This window comes from Cyanistes caeruleus, chromosome 9 (assembly GCF_971803275.1).
Source record: "Cyanistes caeruleus chromosome 9, bCyaCae1.hap1.1, whole genome shotgun sequence".
Classification (NCBI taxonomy): domain Eukaryota; kingdom Metazoa; phylum Chordata; class Aves; order Passeriformes; family Paridae; genus Cyanistes; species Cyanistes caeruleus.
In genome coordinates, this window is record NC_141709.1 from 31,321,519 (window position 1) to 31,346,139 (window position 24,621).

The window sequence follows — 24,621 nt, forward strand, 5'->3', positions numbered from 1 at the left end:
AGGGGACATGGCTGGGCTGAGAGCGAAGGGGAAAGGGGTGACAGGCGGGGCCTGAGAGGGAGTGCGGGAAGCGGCAAAGGGAGGCTGGAGCAGACTGGTGAGGGACACCCTCAGAGATGTGTTCGAGTCTGGGCCTCTCACTGTAGGAAGGACATGAAGGGCCTGGAGCACAGGTGTGATGAGTGGCTGGGGGGGCTCAGCCTGGAGAAAAGGAGACTCAGGGGGGACATTTTTTCTCTCCACAACTCCCTGTCGGGAGGGTGAGCTGGTTGGGGGTTCAGGCTCAGCTCCCAGGGAACAAGGGACAGAACAAGAACAAGAGGACAGCCTCAGGTTGCACCAGGGGAGGTTTAGATGGGATATTAGGAAAAAGTTTTTCTAAAAAGAGGTGATTAAACATTAGAACATGCTGCCCAGGTTGGTGGTGGAATCCCCATCCCTGGAGGTGGTATTCAGTGCTCTGGTTGACAAGGTGGTGATTGGTCACAGGTTGGACTTGATGATCTTGGAGGTCTTTCCCATCCTAAATGGTCCTGTGATTCTCTGAGCCTGTGTGCCCGTGTCTTTGAAATTCGTGGTCATGTCTGTTCCTTAACCAGGACATTGCAAGGGTCAAGTTAAAGTGTTTTATTGATAACAAAAAATCCGTTTTAGTCTCATGCATTCTTAAATCCGTGTTTCGTTTCTCAAGAGGTGTTTGTGGTAATCTGAAGGGAAGTGTAAGGGTTGATTATCATTATATAGGAAGTAATCCCAGAGAACTTTCTGTTGACTCAAAGTGTTTCTGTTTATATTTGTGTTGTTGTCTCAATACAAATATTTTGAACCAAGAAACTGTTGCAAACTTTTTATTCTACATATTTTATCTTGGTGCTGGAATGAAAGTGAAATTAATAAATGGTAAATGCGATGGTTTTTGTTCTCTCTACTTAAAAATGCAAAATTTAACCATGGTATGACAAAAGATAGAAAGAAAAAGAATTGTTAATAATTGTTGCAGTCTCAGGAATACCTTGAGGAAATACAGACGTCTTCCTATTTATAATAGGTTGTGTTTTTTCACTTGTGATTTTGCCAAACAATGTCTAACTAAGCTATCCATACTGGCTAATATTCACAGATACATGAAAATATGTTTTCTATATTTGTCTTGATTTATACTAGAAGAGGTTAAACACAATGTGTTTATGGCTAAAGCATTTTAAACAGGTCCCAAGTATGTGAATCATAAGAGAAGCAGAAGACTAATCAATACTTTAAAGTTGAATAGTGTCTTTAAGATCCTTTTTTTTCCAAGATCACCTTTGCTAACTTAATTCTGCCAGCTAAAGCATAATTCTCAATCATATTCCACATTGTGACTATCCAAATTACATTAAAGAGAATTCTGCACTTAAATGTAAAGGGTTTTCTTTACATCTTCATTTTATTAACATTTTCTTTTTCAACAGAGCTAAAATTTGAACCTGGTTTTCTGTCTTACTAAATCCTGCTACTTGCAGTGGAGTCTTTCTGAGGCTGTTCACAGCAAGTAAATTTGCTTTTTCCACTTGTGCCCAGTTGAGGAGGGCACTGACAGCACTGAGGTGCCCAGCCCTGCAGGCACAGTGCAGGGCAGTGTCCCTGCTGCTGTCTGAGGCATTGATGGCAGCCCCATGGCTCAGGAGAAGATTTATCAGCTCTCCATGTCCATACTCTGCTGCAATATGCAGAGCTGTCTTCCTCCAAACATTTCTGTCATCAATATTTTTATTTTTCCTGGAGGCCAGGAGAGCTTTTACGATGTCTGTGTTTCCTTTCATGGTGGCATAGTGCAGTGGGGTGCATCCATCCATGTCCTTAGCTCCAGCTCTCCCTTTGTTAGCCAACAGCACTTCCACGATGCTGAGGTGTCCTCTCAGAGCTGCAGCATGCAGGGGAGTCTTCTTCTCCTTGTCCTGTGTGTTGGGATCAGCTCGGGCCTTCAGGAGCATCTCTGCCAGTGTTTTGTGTCCCTGCTCAGCAGCCAGGTGTAAAGGGGACTTTGCCTGCTTGTCCTGAGCATTAACATGAGCTTTGTGGTGCAGCAGCTGTCGGGCAACATCAGTGTGACCTCTCTGACTTGCCATGTGCAGGGGAGTAACAAAGTCTTTAGTGACAGCATTAATCCTGGCCCCAGCATTGACTAAAAGACCAACGAGTGCTCCGTTATTCTGGAGCGCAGCAACATGGAGCGGGGTTTCCTCGGCTCGGTTCCTGAGGTTTGTGTCCATCCCCTTGCTCAGGAGCAGACCTGCGATGGAAGCAGCCCCAGCCTGCACTGCCAAGTGCAAAGCTGTGTCTGCAGCAGGAGTCCTTAGTCCAAAGTTTGCTCCTTTTTCTATCAGAACTTCTGCTGACTCTGCTTTGCCCATTTCACAGGCCAGCAGCAAAGGAGTGAAATGCATTTTGTTGTGGGCATTGATATCTGTGCCTCTGTCAATCAAAGCTGCTACAACACTGTGCAGATTCTTCTGTACAGCTCTAAAAAGAGCTGACTCCATGATGTCAGCAGGCAGATCTTTAGAATATTCCAGTATTATTTCGAAGATGGATGGGTGTTTGCTGTTAAAGGCTCTTTCAACCATGCTGGAATCAACAGTGGCTCCAGCTTCTAGAAGCACTTTTGCAGTGTTTTCAGATCCCTGAGAAACAGCATAACTGAGAGCACTCTGTCCTCTCTCATCCTTTCCTTCAGTGGAGGCACCAGCCTCTAAAAGCATTTTGGCCAGGGTGCTCTCATCTCTAAGAGCTGCCATGTGTAAAAAGTTGTGCTGATTCCTGCAGTTCATTGCCTCTTCTTTCAGGAACATCTTCAATATGTGGCTGTGGTTATTCTCTGCAGCCCAGTGAAGTGGTGTCTTGCCTTCCATATCCAGAGTGTGCATGGAAGCACCACCCCGGAGAAGCACCTGGACTGCACCTCCATGGCCTTTCTCAGCAGCCCTGTGCAGGGCTGTTCTCCCTTTCCCATCCTTCACTCCTGTCCTTGCACCTTTGCTGAGCAAATACTCCATGATGGATAGATGGCCACGAGCAGCTGCAACATGCAGAAGTGTTTCATTGGAATGGTTGAGCACATTGAGATCACTATCCTTCAGTGTTTTCTCTAACTCTGGAAGGAAGCCTTTAGCAACTGCAGCAAAGATGTGGACAGCAGCAGGATCTTTTCTAGGCTTTGTTGCCCTTGAAAGTGGAGTTACTTTTCCTTTCTTCTTAATAATCTCTCTGTACTTTTCTCCCCCAGGTCTGTCATTTTTGCCCTGGTGCTGTTCACTGCTGTTTGCAAACCAAACTTTATCTTTTTCAAGTAAATACCCAACCAACCGTCTTCTGGCATCTCCAATGCTTTCATTTACTTCACTGACATATTTTCTTATCTCACTGTAAAGTTTTGGCTCCACTTGCTTTAAACATGGATAAAAAAAGAGCCTGCAGGCTCGTTCACCTTGAGAAATTAGCATGTCTAAAACTCGAGAGTTCTTTGCTGTTCGTGTCCTGTAGAAACTCAGGACTAGCTTTTTTTCTGGAGTGAAAATACCATTTTCAATCAGCCAGTGCAGGAGCTGGTCTGGGTCATTTATGCCTTGTACAAGTTCTTCTTTTTTAGTCCTTATGACTTCAATTGCGTATGGATTTGTAAACAGGCTGCTTGAATGCATGACCATGTTGCTAATCAAAAAAAGTAAATTGAGGTATTGTTTGACAGTAAATAGGAAATAGCAAAGCAGGCTCACATAATTTCAGTCTTTTCATAGAACTATGAACCAACAACAATTGTAGATCAGTGATAAATCTTTAAAGAAATCAAAACTCCCTCACCTTTAAGTTTCTAGCTGTTAGGAGTCCTTTGATCTTCTCTGTTCTTCCTTAGCAACAAATACAGCTTAATAACAAAACAAAAGTCTATGATATGTAAAGATATTTCACTTGAAAGCCTTCTTCCAGATTTTTAATGCTTAATTAGGGATTTTTAGAATGGTTTTGTGAATCTGGTATTTGAATAGAAGGTAGCTGTTAGTCGAGTTTCTCTGTTCCTCTGGCCAAGCTGGTTCCTAAATGACCAGTCAATTAAACATGACAAAAGAAAATTCATAGTTACTGTTGCCATGATCACACACCCTGTATGATCTGAAATGAAAGAGTGTACACTGCCAGCTATGCAGGTGAAAACCCTATAATGCAATGAAATAAAAGCATAAAGACCGAGATAAAAATAAACTGTATAAGCAGCTGGTTATAAAAAGTGATCCAGCCTTTCTAATATGAGCTACAATTCCAGTCAGGGGTATATTTAAGGCCATTTAGCTTGTCATTCCTGCTCTAACCCAGAGTCTGTCTGGAAGTTAATTCTTTTACATGAGGTGAATCAAGGCGTGTGATTCAGAGTGCAACATTTAAAGTATAATTAGAGCTTAGAATTTGTGTAGTCTTCCATATGGATGTAGGACCTTGGGATCTAGCTGTAATTAATTTAACTTATTGGTATTTAAATTCCCTATAGAGGAGAAGGAAATAAAATAGTAATTATCCACACATTTTGAAACCAATTGAGAAAGAAATTGAGATTACAGAGTTTGGGAAAAGCAGGAGGTAAAATGAGCTGAAAAGCTGAAAGCTTGACCTTATTTAAGCAAATGGGAAATTTTGCCATGAGTTTCTTAGTTCAGTGCCCTTTCTGCTGGGTCCTGCTCCCTTTGCATGTATTTTCTTTAATAGTATGTACAAGGTGACTGATAAGATTTTTAATTTTTCACTGTTGACTTTAACTTTATAAGTAAGGTCGCAAAATTTATTCTATTAAAAAAAAAGTTTTATTGAAGAAATAGCTGGGAAAGGCAAGACTTTTAATATATATTTTGAAAGCCAGCCAGTTACCAAGTCAGCGAATTTGACAGCCAATTTAAGAGCCCAGTAATTCCTCTGAAATGCAAAGAAGGGCACTACACCAAGAATAGCAAAACCTTTGTCATTTAGTTAATGATTGTTAACTCATAGCATGGAAGACCATGGTTTAATGTGGACTGAGTGGTGTTCCCAAATCTGCCCCTGACTCAGCCTGTAAGCTGCAAATTATTTAGTCTTCAGATTTGACTTAATGAAGTCCTGAAGATCTCTGTGCCTTGAGTAAATGAGTCCTTTGGGGAAGTGGGATCTTTATGTTGTCATTGTTATTCTTCCCATCCGAAAGAGAGATAACAGTCCTTGATCACCTTCGCAGGAAAGTTCTGAGCTCTGGCAGTGAAAAATGTTACCTGAGTGCTGAGCAGAGCTACTATAGATGGCACAAGAATTTTTTGAACTCCTGAAAGGAATAAAAAAAGAAATGATGGTATTTTTTAAGATTCCATTAGTATGGCATTATTAATTTCCCAGTGAATTAGGAATTCCCTAATACAGGAATTAGGGAATACAGGAATTTCCCTAGTAAGCAGGTCCTAGTAGAGATGGAAGGGTGCAGTTCTCCTCCCTGGCCTTGAGGAGGAACATTTGGACAATATTTGCAGTCAGCATCTCTTTCAGAGCCACTTCACTTTATTTTGGAAAGTAGCAAGCAGCAAATGATGTGTTATGAGATGTAAATCGCAGTCCTCAAAATATAATTATGCATATTTCTTAAAAAAAATTTCTCATTTTAAATATGTGACTTATGAAGAAATTCTGTCTTAAAACAAGAATCATATTTGGCAAGAAAATTTTGGATGCTTTTTATATAGATTTGTTTTAAGAAATTATGCTTTAAAAGCCTTTATTTTTTAATTATTATTTTAACCACTTTTATAATTAAACATTTGTTCAAACAACAACTTCACTAAGAGATTCATAATTGGCTATTTGAAGAGTGCTTTTTTGTTTATATCTTTTTCACATACTAACACACTTTATTTGACATGTAAATGTTTTAGAGAAGGGAAAAATATTAAGGCTCAACACCTCTTTTAATTAACTGCATGAGACCACAAATGTGTCAGATCATCAGTAAACTCTGCATTAAAAAAAAAATTGTCGGTATTTAATATTCCTGGAGATCTATGAAAACAAGTAATTTGGAGAGAAGGAAGAGGCAAATCTTGGAAGGGCTTCTTTGTTATCTTCTGTATTTAGTTGTTGTCAGAGGAGCAAAAGGTATTTCACAGACCACTTTTATTTCTGCTGGCTTCTTTAGCTCCATGAATCCAAGGACAGGATTTTTAGGTTATTTTAAAGGGCTATTTATTACGTTATTTTAAAAAGAAAATTGTGAGCTTTACTAAATTTGTAGATTTGAAGGGCAGGATTTCCCTTGATAGGAAAGACATCGATTTTGGCCCCTGCTGAATAAGTGTCTGTGCAGGGAACTGTTTAAATCTGGCTATAGCTGGGACACTTGAGTCAGTTATTCCTGACATGCAATCTCAGTTTTGCTCTTAACTTGTGTCCTTGGGCAAATCCCTTAATCCCTGTTCCCTGTTTACACAAGCATTAAAAAAGGAAATTTTTTTTTCTACCTCACAGACACGTCCTTAGTGTTTATTACTGTTGGTGCAGTGCTTTGAAGTTATAGAGTGCTTTGAAGTTTTTGTCCTTTGAAGTATTGTTTTCTGACTTCTCAGCGATGAACATTTATTTCTTAAATTAAGGCATGCCCGTGTTCTCTAGCTGATTTTATATTGCCATGTCATCATCAAATATACATTTAATTTTCTCTATTTTAATTTCTCGAAGATGAAAGCGACCCAAAGTACACCTTGAGTGCGGTGGAAAGTGCCTGTGAGGGGATGTGGCTGCAGGACTGAGGCACCTGCAGAGGTCACCATTCCTCCACCGAGGCTCTTTCTGAGCTGGCTCTTGGGAACGCTGTGAATAACCAGCCTGGAAGAGATAATACAGCCAACATCATTATCTAAACATCGTGAGGGGTGCAGAAATATCTCTGGGTAATCAAGACATTTTCCTTAATAAACACGGCTCATGAATAGAGCTCTGTTTTGGATAACCAGAAATCTGGTGGAACTATATTTAGGCAGAGCTGGATTGAGAAACAGCAGTGCTGGAATAGTTCATGGTGGTGATTACAGTGAGTTTCACTCGTTAGAACATTGGGAGGGCTGAGCAGTCGGGATGCCTGCAAGAGGCAAAGTGCAGTGCTTGGTTTTGCCTAAAGATGAGCTGCAGTAAATGAGGGAAATCCAAAGGGGAGCTTTGATGCTGAGTGATGAGTTTGTGTTGGTCACATTTCTATGGAGAGCAGGCTCGGGGCCTTCCTGGCTGCTGTTTAGATGGGAGGTGTTCCCTGAGGAAGTGCTATCCCCAGAGGTGCAGGCAGAACAGGGGTCAGGGGCATGAGTGGGGGCTGCTAAGGTGGGGAAAGCTGATTTGGGCAGTGTGACAGTGTTCTGTGCCTGACTCAGGCTCCCATCCCATCCCATCTCATCCCGCACACCTCTTGGTAGCACACAGCCACCCCTGCACAGCCTGTGGCAGGCACAGTGCTTGAAAGAGAGATCTGCTGAAGCCACAGCTTCCCACATTTGCCCACTGCTCCTGGATGCTTTCAAAATACTGATAATGTGACAGCTGGTATAATACTCCAGGTATTTTATTCTATTTCCAAAACAAGCCACAGTCTTATCTCAGCACTGTAGGGCTGTTTCCTCAGGCATAAACAAATGAAGGTCACGCTAAGCGCTGCACCCATGCAATGCAAACTGTTCTCTTTCCCAAAGATTAATGAGCACTTCCATGAAGTTCCCAAGCTGGGCTGAGTGGACAATGCACATCTGCAAAGTGCCACTCATGGCTGCAAATGCCAGCAGAGCAGGCTGGCTGCATCCAGCTCTAGGAATGAGGTTTAACAAATACATAACTCAGCCAAAGTGAGGATTAGGTTTGTTTTCCATTCATAAGTGAATTTAAGAAGAGTGACCAAACTACTTAGGAGCCATTTTTTGTGCCATTCAGGTTTTGAATAATTAGATTTAAAGTATTTTTCCAAAGTTCTTAATGGCATTAATTCCCAGGTTGTTTTCTAAAAAACTACATGGTGGAGGTTAAAAGAAAAAAAAAGTTGCAAGTTCAGCTTCACAGAAGTAAAGAAAAAAAACATTCTTGTTTCAGAACATAATAAATAAAATAAAAGTTGGTTTGAAAGAAACAGAAAAAATGTTCTGATATGATGAATGATGTATTTAGCTACCGCAACTTTCATAATGCAAAGTTAAAAAAAAAATACAATTTCTGTGTCTAACTGATGAGAATTACTGGTCATTTGTTTCTGTACATATTTGTTCTGTGGACATATTTACTCTTACAAGCTTAATTTAAATTTAAGAACTAACGGTATGTCAATCTGTTGACTAAACCTGGAAGCTAACTGGTTGAAAGCTGTACCAGTATCATTTAACTTATATATAATTTTAGAGCTTTAAATGTATCCTTTCAGAGCAAGGCTAACAGGAAACAGCTATGGCAAAACACAAGCCCTCCTATCATTAGGATAAAATGTAAATGATGTAAAATTATTGAGTTACTAAATGTTGAGGCAGCTTCAAGGATCAGCAAAACCAAATGGAGAGAGGGAGGGGAGTTTCCTCCAAAATGGGCAGATTTTTTTGCATTATAAAACAAACAAACCCTTGTGGTTTTGAGTCAGGAACATGCACTTTGTCAGTGAAATCTTACAAAAGAAAATATTAGAATAATTATAGAAAAAATTATAGAAGCTCTGTAACTGGTGAAGACAGTGAGGATCTTCCTCACAGCCCCAGCATTTCTCCCAGGAGGGTGTGGTGCTGTCACTGCATCTCCCACAGAAGCCTTTTGGCCAAATTTGCTTTGTAGAGGTAGAGGACTTAGTGAAAACTGTTCTGAATTTACACCAGTAAAAAACAGCATTTTGTTCTCAGTGATCGTAAAAATCTATCACCAGTACATCTTCACTGTCCTATCTGAATCTCTCTATAGCACTTTCCTAGTCTTAAGACAATTGAAATTGGTCAAGGGGCTAGGTTGTAACTACATTTTTTAAAATATTGGTATTCTTTTCCTTCCTTCTTCTGGGAAAAAAATATATGGAAGCAACTGCTTGTTCATTTATTTATTCCATTTGCCTTTATTATCATTTAGTTTTACTCCCACCTGATCAGCTGGTTAAAATAATCTTGGATTTTTAGTTGCATTCAGTTTATGTTTGTTATACATCAAAATGAAATTTGACTTTCCTGCTGTAGCAGAAAATCACAGGCATGTAATTGTTTATTTCTTATTAATGTTTTAGTCTGTTCTTAGTTCTGTAATTTGGTATCTTTTGCTCAGTCTCACAGTATTTCTCATTCAGAGGGATATAGAGCTGATTCTTTTATGTTATCTCCCCTTCCCAGTCCTGGCAGTTTCCCCTGTCCTCTGAATGCTCCACCTTTAACTGACTATTTTGGTTCCTCCAGAAAGCGTCTTCTTGTATGTCAGAGTTTGGATTCCTGCACCTCAGCTCAGCTCCAGTTCAGCAGAGGATATGGTTACACATCCAACTCAGAGAGGTGCCTCACAGGAGTGTGAGTTTGACTCCCAGAAACATCAGTAGGACATTAGCAACTCCTGTCTTTCTCTGAATTCTGAATCAGGTTCTAGCACTGAGGACCTGATTGATTGGAGCACTGGGGCAGGACCTCAGCTGTCCTCCCGTCTGTCTGACTCCATGAGAAACACCCTTGTTGATTTGGAGAGCTCCCTAAATCACAAAGTACTGACAACTCCTCCAGATTCATGGTGTTTGCTTTCCTTGGCATGTCCCAAAACACCCTTCTGCGTTGGGCTGCACCTGTGATATTCCAGCAGCTCCCTTTGTTCCCAAGCCATTATGTCTTCCTACTCAAATTTCCATTCAAAGAGTGATTCATGCAGCAAGGGAAAGGCATGACCTGGCTGCCCCCTCAGTTTCCATCGCTGTGCAGATCATATGCAGTCCCATCTGAACTGGAGCTTTCATTTCAGACTTCTCTATTCCCATGCCTGGAACTAAGTCTTTTATTCCTTACTCCTGTAGTCAGCGCTGGGAGCAGAGAATTATTTGCTGCATTAAGAGACTTTCAGAAAAAAACCCCCACCCTAGTTTTGGTCACAGGACTAATGCAAACACATCAGCATGGATTTTCTTTTCCCTATGAATGCCTTTCCTTACAGCACACAGAGTTGGTACCTATGCCACAGCTGCTCTGTGGACAAAGCACAAGTTTGACTCATTATTTCAGCATCCTTTTATTTAATAAATAATAGCTTCCATTACTTGAATGTTTGGTTCTGATGTCCAGCTGGAGAGAACTGCACACCTCCACCAGCAGTCTTTACAAGAGCTGCATCTCTTCAGGCATCCTTCCTAAAGCTTTTGATGTCTTCCATTGTCCCTGCACTACTTTCCTTTTCATCTTTTGAATATTGCTACCTTATTGAGTCTCTTTGAGTGTCTTCCACACTGTCCCTCCAACCTCAACTCACTCATTTGTCAATTCAGTTTCCTTTATGTGCAGTTGAAGCATTCACTGTTTGAGAATGTTGTAAAAGTTTTTTTGGTCTGTGCTTTTCAAAAATTTTTTTCCCCTCTCCTTGTCTAAATAAGAGTTCTGGGTTTACAGGACTCTGAGGTTTAAATTGAGTTCTCTGAGATTTGTGGGACTCCTGTGAGGTGACATAGAAGATGCTGAACAGGCATCTATACACATTGTAATTTACCTGGAGATTTATTTATATCTCTTATGGTTCCCAATGAAGCAAATTCCTTGGCTCAATAATAGAACAGTAATATGCCCACTAGGGATTTTAGAAGACCCAGATTAAGGAAAGAATAGTGATTTTTAATAGCTGGACTCGACCTTCTTTTTCCAATGTGTCACAAGACACAAGGAAATCTCAGTTTCAATTAAAAGTTAATATTGCATCGTTAAAGTGGGATAAATGTGACATTAAGAAGTGAATAGAAAGGGTATTGTAATGACAGCTCAAGTGCTTTTAGTGACTTCATGTTTAATTTAATAAAATATCTCTATTTAAACATTATCTGAAGCAGCCAGAGCTTGCAATAGAATTCAGAGCAAGTCTGCTGGAGAGTATATATGGCCATGGCAGGTTTGCTAGAAATATTGGCAAACTGAACTTAATTGCAAGAGATTACATCTCAAGTTAGCATTTTCCAGTTTGGTTTGGTTTCTGTATTACTTTGTTTTTGTGTCTTTCAAATCAAAACCATCTTTTGTGCTCCCTAGGCTTGGTTTTGTTAGTTTATTTTACAACAGGTTGCATCAATGTCATGTAGATGTGACTTCCAATTTTGCTTGAATTGACACCAAAACCACCAGGATGATGGTTTGTTCCCCCTTTCCCTCTTTTACTCACTGGCATTATTTCCATCCAGCAAAGCTTTTGAAAAGTAAGGAAGGCCTTCCTGTACAAGCTTCCTGTGAATCCCATCTAAATATAAAAGACTTGTGTAAAAGCTTGGCAGGCAATCCCAGCATATGCCACTTAGTGACTTCCTTATTTTATGCTATCATTCCACATACAGCAAATGAATCTGAAAATCAGAGTAATTTCCATTCATTTTCAAATATGAAATTGTAAATGGTAAATTTCCTATCTGTGTGTAACACCCACATTTTAAATCAAAAGTCTTGAATGCTGACAGCATTAGTCATAGGAAATCCTGTATGAACATCCAGCACTTGAGTTGGACCTTCCCCTGGATCACACCATAGAAGGAGTTTGCAGGAAAATGTTCTGTTACTCTCAAATCCTGTGTTGATTTTAACCCTTTACCTGCCATTGCCTCTGGTATGACAGTGCTTGTTTTTTTCTAGAGCCCATTTGCTATTTTCTTGTGATGAAAATGGTATTGAAAAACAATATATTTCAGTGCAAAAACTGTCTGTGTTTTAGTAGTACACCAGATGTTCACTTTGACACCTTCCCTTATGAGCACGAAGTCTTCAGTGTATGCTGTAATTTGAATAAATAATGCCCATTTAGAATATTATATTGTTATATTAATAATTATGTATTAATTATCAGCATGAAACAAAGTGCATAGGTCAGTGAAAATGGGAAGCTAAAAAAGCCAAGGTAACTTTGTACATTAGCCCGTAACATGGCCAACACAATACCAGTAACAAACCCAGCTGTGTTGCACAGGATCATTTTCACATTACTTGGCTGAACGAACTGTGACAATTTCTTTGCCTTTATTTAAAATTAGCCGTCTCTCAATGGGCATAATGTAACTTTTAAAATAAAAAAAAATCCTGCTTATCATTTTCATCTAGTGAGAAAATCCCACACATGTTGAGTTATTGTGGAACAGCTGGCTTAAATTAAAGCTTTGGACTTAAGGAAGGAATCCTAGAATATAAAGTATCAAATAATAGCTAAATTCCAGATTAGGATGAGGCTTGTAATGTCAGGCATGGCAAGTATATATTAGGCAAATGGACTTGAAGGATTTTAGGATTTTTGTAATGTGGTGAATCTTAATACTCCAGTTTTAGATCTAGAACCAGCAGTGTTTAAACATAGTTTAATCTAGTTTGATAAATACATCAAAATACATTTTAATATATCATTGTTTATATGGGACAGGCTTTGGTGTATGAAATATTGATGGATGTGCACAAAAGAAATAAAAAGCCATTAAAAATTCTCAGTAATCGAGAGCTCTGCATTTATTCTGACTCTTCTGTGAATTTGAAGAGTCTTTCATAGATTTTTTGAGTATCATCATTTAATGATCATTTTTAGTTGTAAGGCAAAAGTGGTAATTTTTACTAGATGGAGAGCCTGATTTGAACCTGTACTTATAAAACTTTTCTTTTTGAACTCATAGACGCATGGAGTCATTTAAATCAGAGAGAAGATCTCTGTGAAGTCAGTATAATTTTGAAGATCCAGAGAGAGGATTTAGATCAAGACATAGATGTTTGGTTTGGGGCTTTTCAGCTTTGTTTTTTTAAGCCAAGACCTGTCCTGCCTGGGAAAAGGAGAATTAAGCTCGTTATTTCTACCCTGCAGATCTCAGTCAGCAGTTATGGAAAACTGTGTGTGCAACTATAAAGGAGCGCCTCATGTACCGCTGTAGCTGGAATTAAAACTCAAATTCATTAATTTGAGTTTCAGTGCTCCTGGCTGGTGTGGTATCACCTGAACCCCAGAAACACGGAGGAATCTGGGTTTATTATTGTATGTTAATGGCGAAGTCTTGATTGTTCCTGTTTCTGTCCAGTTGTAAAGACAAGGAATTTTATTTCTTCTTAATTGCCTTAGATCACGACTGCCAGCAGAGGAGTGACACTCTCCTGGAGAGGCAGGAAGGGGTGAGATTGTTGGCAGTGCTTTCCTGGATTGCTGGGGCTGTGCTCCTGTGCCGGGATGGGAAATGTGTTAAAAAGGGGATAATGGGAGCTTTTCTTTTTTAGATAGGGTTTTGAAAGTGTCAAAACACGTAGAACTAAATTCCAGGAGAAAGTACCATTAGAAAGGCAATAGAAAATTAGGCGGCCCTGAGCTCCTGGTGTTCCTCCTTTCCAACAGCTTTGAGAATTGGCCTGTTTGTAACAGAAAAAGAGAGTAACTTTAGAAGATTTTTCCTTCCCTCAGGTCATTACTTTGTTGCTTTTGTCCCTATGTTGTCACAGTTACCTTTAGAGTTTGTTTGGAACCTTAACTTGCTTTTGCCAGTAGCAAGCAGGAGTTGTAGATCCTAAATGTGAGAGCTTTTTATCGTTGCCACATTCAAGTCACAGCAATAACCGTTAACATTTAGTTAAAATCCAAGCCTTTCTCATGTTGCCAGCCTGGCATTTCCTGTGCAGTGAAAAACACAGGAGCAGTTTCTGCACGTGAGGATGATAATGCAGCAAACGGAGGGGGCCAAGGAAATAGCTTGAAATTAATTTTGGGTGTGGTAGTGTACTTTGTAAGTAAATTCAAAACAGGCATGGAAGCCAATATCAGGAACATGTGCAAGAAATTCCATTTATAAGACTTGGAATAATAACCTCACTGCCCTCTTAAATAATTTTAAACATATATGCATAAAGTTAGTCATCTAACAAAAACAGTTTCATAAGCAGGTACAGTAATGTCTCACAGTTCTCGTTCAAGTTAATGGCTGCATGAAAAATGTTCCCTGGGAAAGTCAAACTGTGTTTTATGGGTTTGTCCATATGGGAAGCTGAGCTTGTTTAACCAAAAGTGTGAATTCAAATTAAGTTAGTAAAACTGGTGCAAAATCTGTCTAGGCATTTTTGTATTGTAAGTTCCATTGAGAAGAATCAATTTAGGAGTTCTGGCTCAATCTGTGGCAGTCTGGATATTGCTGTGAGTATTTCTTTCAGGAGATGCCATCCTCATTTCCTGTACCTGCATTTGTGTTCCACCTCCCTTGTTGCTCCCTGTCATTTCAGGAGTTTGTAGAACTCTCTGGGTAACAGAATAAAAGGAGCAATGCAAGGTAAAATACTCCCAAAAGTACTACCAGCACAAAGGAGGGAGTGGAAAAGAAAAGGATAGCTGCTCAGGTTGGCACCAAGGTAGAAAAAATGCTTGTACATATCAAAGCTGAGCTCCCTAAGTGCAGGAGGTGCCTCTCTCTCAGTGTTTGCCTGGCAGCAGCTGCCCCTGCAGCAGTGGTGGCTCCTGCTGGCACAGAAACCTGAACTGCTTCATTGGTACCTTCATCAAACACCAGCTAAAACTACCTGAGGTCTTGCTCAAAAAGACAGATGTGCATGCTTGGACCAGTTTGAGACAATCCCTTTGAAAGAGCTGGAGTTGTGTAACTTATGGAAATAAAAGTTTAGTGTGAGACTATGAACCTTCCTCCCCTTCCTCCCCTTCCTCCCCATTCCCCCCCTTCCTCCCCTTCCCCCCCTTCCTCCCCTTCCTCCCCTTCCTCCCCTTCCTCCCCTTCCTCCCCTTCCTTCCCTTCCTCCCCTTCCTCCCCTTCCTTCCCTTTCTCCTAATTTCCTAAACTGGGATATTCAGCATCTTCAGGACTTGTGCTACTTTTTTGGTAACTGTCAGTATTTTGAAAAACACCCAAATTGGTCAACTTTATTGTTACTTCTCCAAAATTACATGGAACTTAAACTGTCAGTACTCTGATGTGTAGTGACGGGCACTGCTCTAAATATATGAGCTGAGGTGGATTTTGGAGCGCAAAAGTGGGAAATAAAATCCAGAAGTCTTTAACCACCCTGATTATTAAAAGCACAGTTACATCTTCCTGGAGAAATCTGCCTGCTTTTCAATAGGTCACATTCCTGAAAACTGGAAATTGTGCTGTACCAGAAAGATACTGGTTAGAAATCTCTACTTCAAAGAGGAACAACCTGAGCAAAGAACACTAAATTCTGCTTACAATTCATCATTTAAAGAAGGAAATTTGATGAAAACTTTCCAGGGGTTGGTGTTGGTCAGTAACCTTTTTTGGAGACTAACTGCAAACTCTTATACTGTCAGTTCCAGAGTTAGCTGCACTTACTGTATATTTTTTACATAGTTTTTATGTAATTATGAATATTAAAACACTTGCTTAACTAATTAAAATATATGTACTTATAAATACTTTATCTTGTTCAGTCAAGAAGCAGGGAGAACAATCTGTATGATTGAGAGCAGAGCCAAACAAGAAAATTGGGGATGGATTTTGCCTGGAGAATTCAGGTTCTTTTTTTCCCCTTCAGGTATTTGGGTCAGACACTTGGTGATTATTAACATGATAAAGATCATATCTTGACTGGAGCCCTGAGACACCACTGGAGGGTTCATTGTAAGTCTTGTTTTTAATTACTTCTTGCAAGGAGTTTTGCACAGTTAATATTTGGGGATAATATTTGGATAGGGGAAGAAAAAAAAAAGTTGTACATTATGTATGGGCTGCAGCAGAGTAAAGCTTTGCATATGGAAATTTGTTCAGCACTAACACGTGGTGGATGTTTGCAGAAATGTTCTGTGTAGTGAATGTCTCCTGATTCTAATCAGGTAATTGTTCCTCCCTGGTTTCATCCTATCTGACTGGAGGCTCCTAAGTTAAAAAAAACATTGCTGAGGCACAGGCACTTCAACCAGCAATTTAATTTATCCAGATCACTCTCTGAAGGGGCCTGTGCTTTTCTGTCAGCTATAAGCAGAACCTGTGGTGCCTCCTATCCCAACTTTGTTAGGTGTCAGAAGTCAAACTGTATAAATCCTGAGCTGTATCTCTAAAGTGTTATGAATTTTTTTGTCTGATTTCTCAAGGTGAAAATAAAACAACCTCCAGAGCTTGCAAGGTGTGTGCAGCAGCTCACAATTTTTGCTGCTGTTGAAAGTTCTAAAACTGCATTTGGACACAAATGAAAATGAACTTTTCATAGTTGCTGAGGTGGTTTGATTTGTCATCACACAGTCATCAACTTTGAGAATCACATCACTTGAAATAGGTAGGCCCCAATTTTGGTAGTGCTTGGCGATGCTTTTAAACCTACCAGTAGAGATTCCAAACTTGTTCAGTTTTCTTTTTTCAGTACAGCACTGTGTGAGAGAGAGGCTTTGTGGGTTTGGATAGCAATGTTATTGGATGGTCCCTGTGTTGTGTGTATTTTCATGCTTTGCTTTCTGAGACAGAAAGGTGTGGTAACAGCAGCCATCTAAAAGCCAGGCCAGCCAAGTCATTACTGGGGAGGAGAATTAAGAAAAGCAGCCATGGACACTCAGTTTGAACTCTTAGTGTTCTCTGAAGTTACTGTGGTTATTCTATGACTAAAATCATGCAGGATCTCCCTCTTTGTTGCAGTGATTATTTTAAGAATTCAGGAGAGCTGATAAAATTATTCTGTTTTTAGCACACTTGTATGATAACAGGTTTCATCTGAAGTCTTTTTTGGCTACTACACCACCTAAGCAGAGGCTCCTGTTCCAGGCAGTTGTGCAGCTGGTTCCAGGACTGTTTGCTTTTGAGCTCCATCTGCTGGAATTCTATCCTGTTTCCCACATCTTTGGTGTTATGTTGCCAGGTCTCACAGGACTTGGTTTTAATTAAAAAGAGAAAAAGGAATGAAATTCACAGTTCAGAGGAACTTTCAGCAAGTTTCTCGTCCTTTTGTTAAAGGGTTCAACTTAGAGATTGCTTAGAGAATATAAGACTCAAAACCAGAAAATAATTGTGAGACTGAGGAAAGCTTCTGTTTACAATTTCTAGGTATTTTATAGAGATTTGGATTAATCAGGTCAGTCATGACCTATCAAATTCTGTGTGAGATTTCAAGAACAGATTACTTGCTCATTTTTCTGAATTAGGTTTGTGTTTGGTTTTCCCCTGATGTCTGTTGTTACACTATAACTAAGAAAATTAGCAGTGTTTTCAATATTTAATTAACTTTTCAAAAAGTCATTCTTCCCCATTGTAACTGTGCTTCTAGGGTTTCGGATATTTAAGGACAGAAGGGACCATGATGAAAATCTAATTTGATTTTTGTAGTTCCATTGTTTCTTAACAAAAAAGTACTGCAAAGAATAATGTGCAGAATTGGAAAAGAGGGCCCTGCTGTGCAAAATCACTCTAAAAGTGTTTCAGTAGTCAGAGGCTTTCACGGTAAATTATATGATGACTTTCTACAAGTTTCCTTTGTAAGGAGCACATTCTCTGCTCAGAGGATACATTATCCTGTTCATGTCAACAATAACAGATCTGTGTAGAATTAGGATGGCCACCAGCCCTGGGTGCAGGCTCTGGTTTTGGCAGCACATGTAATTCCAAGGAACAAGCATTTCTCTGGAATAATTACCTTCCCAAAAAAGTAAACCATCTGCATATTGAAGTTTCCTTTTCTTTATTTGTAAAGCTAATACCACCTTCCTTTCCCTGTCCCTCAGCTGGTACCAGATGTTCCTAAGGTATCATCTGTTTCATAATGGGTTTGTGTATATGGTATTTTCAAATATTTCCTTGCTGTCCATCTGCCTGTTAGCAATATTTTGTGTTCACTCATGATGTTTGCAACTTTTATTTTCTATACAGCCAACTTTGCCTGAACTGGTTTTAGTTCTTGATGTGGGTAACTCCATGTTGTTGTACAGGAGTTTTAGGAATAAGGGAAGGGAAGAAGAGGTGGAGAACAGAGAAAGTGCTAGGCTTGATTTTAAAGATAAGTGGGGTTTTTTCAGTTCTGCCTTGTGCTTCTCCTGGACATGGCACAGCCCACGCCATGGTGCTCTCCAGTGGTGCCTGAGCTTGTTCCAGCCTGAGCTGCTTTTCAGAAATGAATTATTGCAGTGGATTTCTTAGACTTCTGAATGGGACAGAACTGTCAGCCATTTTTTACATAGATTGGAGGGATATTGTCTGGATTTCCTGACAGCTCCCTATGAAATAGAGATAGCTGAAGAATCTCTGCTCGACAGACTTCATTGTTAAATGGGAATGTGCTGCCTTAGGCTGGTATTTAAAGTCCTCTGTTTTGAAGTTGGCATTTTTTAGACCTACAGATACATAGGGGTCTGTACAAACTTACACTGTGTTCTGAGGCTGAAAGTGGCTGGTAACTCTAACTCTGTCCCACTGGAGAATAAGTTAAATTGTTACTCTTCTTCCTATAATGAAAAATGCTTTGGATTTAAAATTATTCAGTGAATAATGACGGTCAAATCTCTCTTTGTAGCTCTCTTCTGTTCACAGGATAGAAGTGTGAGGCTTCTGTTGGTTTCAATAGAGACCCAAATTCTAATTAATATTCCTGTGTCCCAAACATGTTGTTCTGATTAGAGGCTCTTTGCCCAGGCATTTCTGTGTAGCCTGCCCTGTTTGAAACCCTGCCTTTTTCTGACTTCACTTCCTGAATCCGTTGACAACACTCACAGCCAAACAAAATACATGTTCACAATGCTGTTATTTGCAAAATATTCCCTTGTGAGTACAGCTGGGGCAACAAAAAGAGTTTCTCTCTGAATCTCAGAGAGAACTGACTACTCCTTGTAGCAGTAAGGCCCATAGTGCATTAGGCAATTTTAGTCTTGGCAGTTAAGTAAGTGTTAAAACTTTGCATTTCACCACATGTAAGTGCACACAGGTCTTTCATTACCCTTGTGTGTATTGATCACACAGTGATCTACTAAGAAATACACTGAGAGTGCTGAATTTTAATCTAGGCTGAGGTGGACCAGATAGCAACAGGCTCCCAGCCCACCACACTGTTTACAAAACAGATGAAGGAGGAAAGAATATAAACTTACTTTGCCCTCTTTTAGGCCTAATCCTCAAATGTGATGGGAACCAATTAAAAGGTTCATCTTAAAATGCTCCTCATCTCCTTGTGAAGCTAACTGGCACTAAACTCCCCCTTGCTTTGCAGATTCTGTGAGTGGACACCAGTGAAATATTGGCATGACAGGAACAACCCAAGCTGTGGTGCCCACTGACCAAGCAGTGCCATTTCTCAGGAACTCTTTCACCAATGTCACAGAATGTCACCCTGAGAGAGAACACACAGCTGCACTTCTGAATGTCTGTGTGTGCACATGAGGCTAGGGTGGAGCAGACTGTCACTCAGCTGTGTTTAATTAACATAGTATTTTATATAATGTATTTATTTTTTACGTAATTAGGTGATTAAGCAAAATGCTTGCTAGTAACATCTCTTCCATAAGCCAGCACTGCTGAGAGTTAAACATGCACCTTTGCAGGTAATTAATCTCCTTGCCCTGCTTATTTTGCTAGTTGGCACTTGCTAAATCCCTGTAAAGCCACACCCAGCAGTGCTGTGTATTATCCCTCTGCTGTCTATTCCTACATATGGTCAAAATCAACTTACCTTCCGGGTTGCTGACATCAGCAAAATGTACTCTTGGCAAACTTGGGAATCCTCCTAGTAACCCTTTGTTTGGCTGGTGTTGTTACAGTTGTGTTCCTCTGACAGCAGCAAACACCCTCCAAACCGTGCCTACCTTGACACGTGCTTGGGATGTGGAAGGACCACTACCAAATTAGCATATTTAAACATTAAAACAACCCCTTGTGTGAGAAAATGTCTATAGTGGGGGGAAAAAAAGTTAAGAGGAAGATAACTTCTCTGCTTCCTGTAAGGGACTGACCCACAGTAGTTGCAAGTTTCAGGGTATGATTTTGATAACAGTAAAGGTGTGTGTCTATATAATATATATATAGAACTATCTAGTCATTTTGTGATCTTCACCAACATTATCACTTTAATTAAAATTAGGCTTATTCCAATTTAAGGAAAAAAGAGACTTTTTAAAAAAAAAAAAAAAACCAGAGAATAATGATTTTCTAATATTTTTCTTGCAGTCTTTTGATATAATTTATTTTCTATTAGCTGTTTGGCTCCAAACAGCAAACAGGAAAATATCTGGTCTCCTTCAAATAGGTTTATTAAACAAAATTAATTGGGTGCAGTGTTTAAAATCCTAGTAATTAGTTGTCTCCCATCCCCCTCAAGTAAAGTAGCATATTTCCAAGATATACCTGTCTGTTGTCATTGTACTAAAAATCAGGATTGTTTTGTAAAAAACAGCTGTGAAGTGCTTGAGAAGCTGCTATTTTCAGCAAATTGCTGGAAACAAGCAACAGGAGTAGTTGCTGTTTTTCAACAAGTTGTTATTTTCATTTCCTACTACGTTCAGTTTTCCCAGCTTTTCTATTGCCAAGGTTAGAACCCAGAGTAATATCCAAAAGGGAAAGGATTCAGAGACAGGGGAAGGGTTATAAACTTACTTTACTGTTGACAGCAGCATTGCCATAAATATTAACAGACAAGAATCACCTCCTACCTGAGAAAACACAGGGATAAAGGTGAATTTTTTTTTATTTTTGAAGCCTACAGCATATTTTTTAATACAACCACCTGCCTTATCTTCTTGAGGGCATTAATTTAATAAAAAGCATGTCAGATCAAGTAGCTAGTTGCTCCAGTTATGGAACAATTTCATTCCCTGCCTTTCCAGCCCTCCACAACCCTGCCTGAAGTCAGATGTCTAAACTGGGCCCCAAGAACGCGGCAGGCAAGCTGCAGCTGGGGAATACAACTTCAGGACAACCCCAAAAGTTGTCTGAGTTTAGTGAGCATGGTCTGGCTTCTCCCTCCCCTCTCCTCACACCTCCAGGATATGTCTGGAGTTACAGAGTAAATTCAGTATAATCCCTACCCTTCAGAGTGCAGCTCAAAGGGCATTTTCCCAACTCAGGTACTAGCCAAAAAAAAAAAAAAGTGTGAGGGGAAAATACATTTTAATTATTTTATTTTTTCTTAAATATAATAGAACCTTCTAGAATTTTTTTCCAGAAACAGAAACATTAAAAAATTATACTTTATTACAAATGGTAAACTCAGAGTGCTAAAAAAAAGCCTCTTATTTACAAACAATACTGAGCAGTGCCCAAATAAACAACATAAAAATAACTTACAAAGTCATGAAGTAGTTTATTGACATTAATCAACTTTCATAAAATAAAATAAAAAAAGATATGTACATACACAATTTACTTGAAGGCAGGCAGAACAGTTCTTTTTTTTTGTTTATCAGCCTCCCACAAACCTCCCTCCCACTTTTTTTTTTTTTTTTTCTTAAGGAATACTACATAAAGCAATCTACAGTTTCTATTGCAGTTTAACCTTTAATACTGAATGATCATCGAATGTTAGGTCCATGCAGGTCTTGGTCAATGTTAAACGAAGATCTGACATCTCATCCGAGCAGGAACAGCACTTCCCGGAGCAGCGCTGGCCGCTGCACTCCCGGCTCCAGCTGAAGGCTTTGCCAGTCTTTCCACACATGCGCTTTGCGGAGCACAGGCAGGACTCAGCCTCTCAGCTTTTGCCATTAGCTTTATGCCTCTGCCACTTTGGATTTTTTCCTGTTTTAGTTGTACCACAACACACAGTTCTCGCTGAAGAGTCTCTTCAAAACGTCTGCAACTGCTGTGTGAGCATGAGCTGGCACCCGCTGTTGACGTGGTTCATGACCTTCTGCTTAAGCTGTGCAACCTGTTCTCTGAGCATGTTGGCAGTGGATGCCAGCTCTGAGTTCTGGGCTTTCAAAGTTTTCACTTTTTCTTCCAACCGGGCAATCCTTTCCAACTTCCTTTTCCGGCATTTGGACGCCGCGATTCTGTTCCTCATGCGCTTTCTCTCGGCTTTGATTCTCTCCTGTGACTCCATGTCAATGGGGGACAGGGGAGGAGTTTCCCCCGGCATTTCAGGTACAGTCTGCGGCTCCTCTTTCAGAGCCTGGAGCCGGGGATGCTGCACGGGCATCTGGGGGTTTATGTGATGCTGGGGCGCGTATCCCATGCTGTTGGCGTTGTAGCTGGGCGCGGAGCTGAGCGCGTTGGGGTTGAAGTTGCTGAGGTTGGCGTACACCGGGGGCTCGCTGTGCAAACTGGTGTTGAAGCTGGTGCTGCCGGCCATGGAGGACACAGGTGCCATCCCGCTGGTGACAGGTTGGGCGGCCGAGGTGACGCTGGGCAGCGTGTTCTGGTTGTGCAGCTCCGCCAGAGCTCTCACGAAACCCTCGGCGAACCCCTCCTGCTCGTCGGTGACATTCTTGGGGCACAGGAACTGCGTCGGGGTCGGCGTGGTGGTGATCAGCCCGTTGCTGGACTGGATGATGAGCCGCTCCAACTCGGGCGAGGCCAGTTTGAGGAGCCCCACGTCGGGCGAGGTGAGGATGTCGGCGTTCTTGTTCCTCAGGTGCGGCTTCAGGTTGCTGGAGGGGTCGGACAGGTTCAGCGTCATGTTCTGCTTCAGCACCTTGGCGTTATTGTATCCGTATCCGCCGCTCTCCGGCGGCGCGAAGCCGGCGCTCAGCGCATCCTCGTAGAAAGTAGGCTCCATCTTTGCACTCATAGAACACAGTCCGGGGAGGGGAAGCTGCCCGGCCGCCGCTCAGCTCCCCGCGGGCACCCCGACCCTCCCGGGGAAGGGGAACGCGGAGCCGAGGAAGGAGAAACGCGGAGCCTTACTGGATCGCTGCTGCTGCTGCCGCCGCCGCGCTGAGAGCCCGCCCGGCCTGGCGGGGCGCCTCGCCGCCCTCCTCCTCCTTGCGCCGGTGGTGCCGGGGCGCCGCTCCGCCGCCACAAGTACTTTCCCTGCCCGGCTCCGCGCTATTCCCGCTCCACCGTCCCGGCGGCCGCACTCAGTCGCGCTCGTTCGCTCCCGCCCGCCCCGCGCTCTGCGCCCGCTCCCGCCGTGCAGCCCTTCACTTATCAGCGGCCGCGAGCCCGCTAAAAATAGCGCATGATGTCACCCCGCGAGCTCCCCATTGGCTGCCGCCGCCCCGTCCCCGGGGGGGGCGGAGCCAGGGCTCGGCGCGCGGACCCGGCCCGGGTCGCCATGGCCACCCCCCCCCTCAGAAGCTTCTTGAGCGCGCGGGGCTTTGTGGGATGACGTAATGCCGGGGGGGCGCGCGCGGGGCAGTGTGGGCTGACGTCTTTGTTTTTGAAATATCTGGTTACCGCGTCCCGCGCGCGCGGCCTTGGCCGGCGGGGCCGCCCGGGCGCCTCCTCAGCGGGCGCCGAACCAACCGAGGGGGCCCGCGCTCGGCCCCGGCCCGCCTCTCCGCCGCCGCTCCCGGTGCGCTTCTGCCTCCGTTTATTTGTTTGGTCGTGTGTTTGTTTGTTTGGCGGCCGTTGCCTCCGCCGGGTTTCGGGCTGTGGTGTGTCTCCCCCCGTTTCGCCGCTCCTCCCTCTCCCGGCGGTGGTTCGGCCCTTCAGGTGGCGCTCCCGGGGAGCCCCACGTGGTTTCCCCGTCCCGCCGCCCCCGCGGCTTCCAGGCAGCGCCGGGGGCGGCACCGGGGGCAGCCCGCGCTCCCCGCCCCGGGCTGAGCCCCCGCGGGGCCTGTGGAGTCCCCGCTCGCCCGCCCAGCCCGGCGGGAGCCGCGGGTTTCTGCCGGGGGTGTTCGCGTGCGCCCCCGCACCTCCGGCCCCCGGCACGGCTTTGCCTTTACACAGAGAGCCGGGACGTCAGTTCCCGGCCTCAGGAATAACCGGGAGAATGCAGAAGGGAAATAAAACCCGACAGGAAGAAGCCGGGTTGCGGACGGGTTTCTCTGAACTCGTCCTCCCAAGGGGAGGGAACAGCGACGGCCTAATTTTAGACAGTGCCCCAGTATTGCTGTGGAAGTGCAGGTTAGTCGGGAAGGAAAATAAGGGCTGGAGCCGAAGGATCGCGGTGGAGGAGAAAAGTCTCTGCTGGCATGTTCCTCTCGGAGCAACAGATGGGAGCTGTCTGGTTCGCTGGAGCTGCTCTGTGCTAGCGGCGTTCCAGGGCAGCGCGCTGATAAAAGGGATTCGTTTTCCTTACCTTGCCCCGCACACACCCTTCTCTCGGGTGGTGGGGATTTGAGACTGCTGACAAGCAGCTACCTCTGGGTTAAAGTGCAGCAGGTATTTGAGGACAGACGGTGACAATACGGGGTGGCACAGGGACTGCAGGGCTGCACTGGTGTGTTTGGTTGCCAGCAGTGCAACAAGTGCTCCTTATGCTTCCAACACGAAGCAGTTACCTGCTGTTCAGCTTTTTCTCAGTGCAGAACTTGGTTTGTCAGCTTCAGTCCCTTCTCATGATACGTGAAGCTAACAAACGTAGGTCT

General features: G+C 42.4%; 3 protein-coding genes across 12 annotated transcripts in view; 1 reads left to right on the top strand and 2 right to left on the bottom strand.

Annotated features, from left to right (window-relative positions):
- The window catches only part of FGGY (FGGY carbohydrate kinase domain containing), a 279,434-nt gene that overhangs the window by 443 nt on the left and 254,370 nt on the right, over nt 1–24,621 (top strand). For 5 of the 10 annotated variants that reach the window (XR_015273696.1, XM_086841675.1, XM_086841673.1 and 2 more), the window contains exon 2: nt 15,723–15,808. The exons of the other annotated variants lie outside the window; for them this stretch is intronic. The gene's annotated coding sequence lies outside the window, so the exon portion shown is untranslated. The remainder of the gene's footprint in view (nt 1–15,722; nt 15,809–24,621) is intronic. 10 annotated transcript variants of the gene reach the window in all.
- On the bottom strand, nt 769–8,058 carry LOC111932999 (CARD- and ANK-domain containing inflammasome adapter protein-like). The gene has a single exon (XM_023932345.2). It carries the CDS (start codon nt 3,684–3,686, stop codon nt 1,422–1,424), a length of 2,265 nt encoding a protein of 754 aa, XP_023788113.2. The 5' UTR covers nt 3,687–8,058; the 3' UTR covers nt 769–1,421.
- JUN (Jun proto-oncogene, AP-1 transcription factor subunit) lies at nt 21,254–23,215 on the bottom strand. The gene has a single exon (XM_023932344.2). The coding sequence runs from the start codon at nt 22,875–22,877 to the stop codon at nt 21,933–21,935; it is 945 nt and encodes a 314-aa protein (XP_023788112.1). The 5' UTR covers nt 22,878–23,215; the 3' UTR covers nt 21,254–21,932.

Coding starts and splice junctions, on each gene's coding strand:
- JUN (XM_023932344.2), bottom strand. CDS start 22,877: ATGAGTGCAAAGATGGAGCCTACTTTCTACGAGGATGCGCTGAGCGCC.
- LOC111932999 (XM_023932345.2), bottom strand. CDS start 3,686: ATGGTCATGCATTCAAGCAGCCTGTTTACAAATCCATACGCAATTGAA.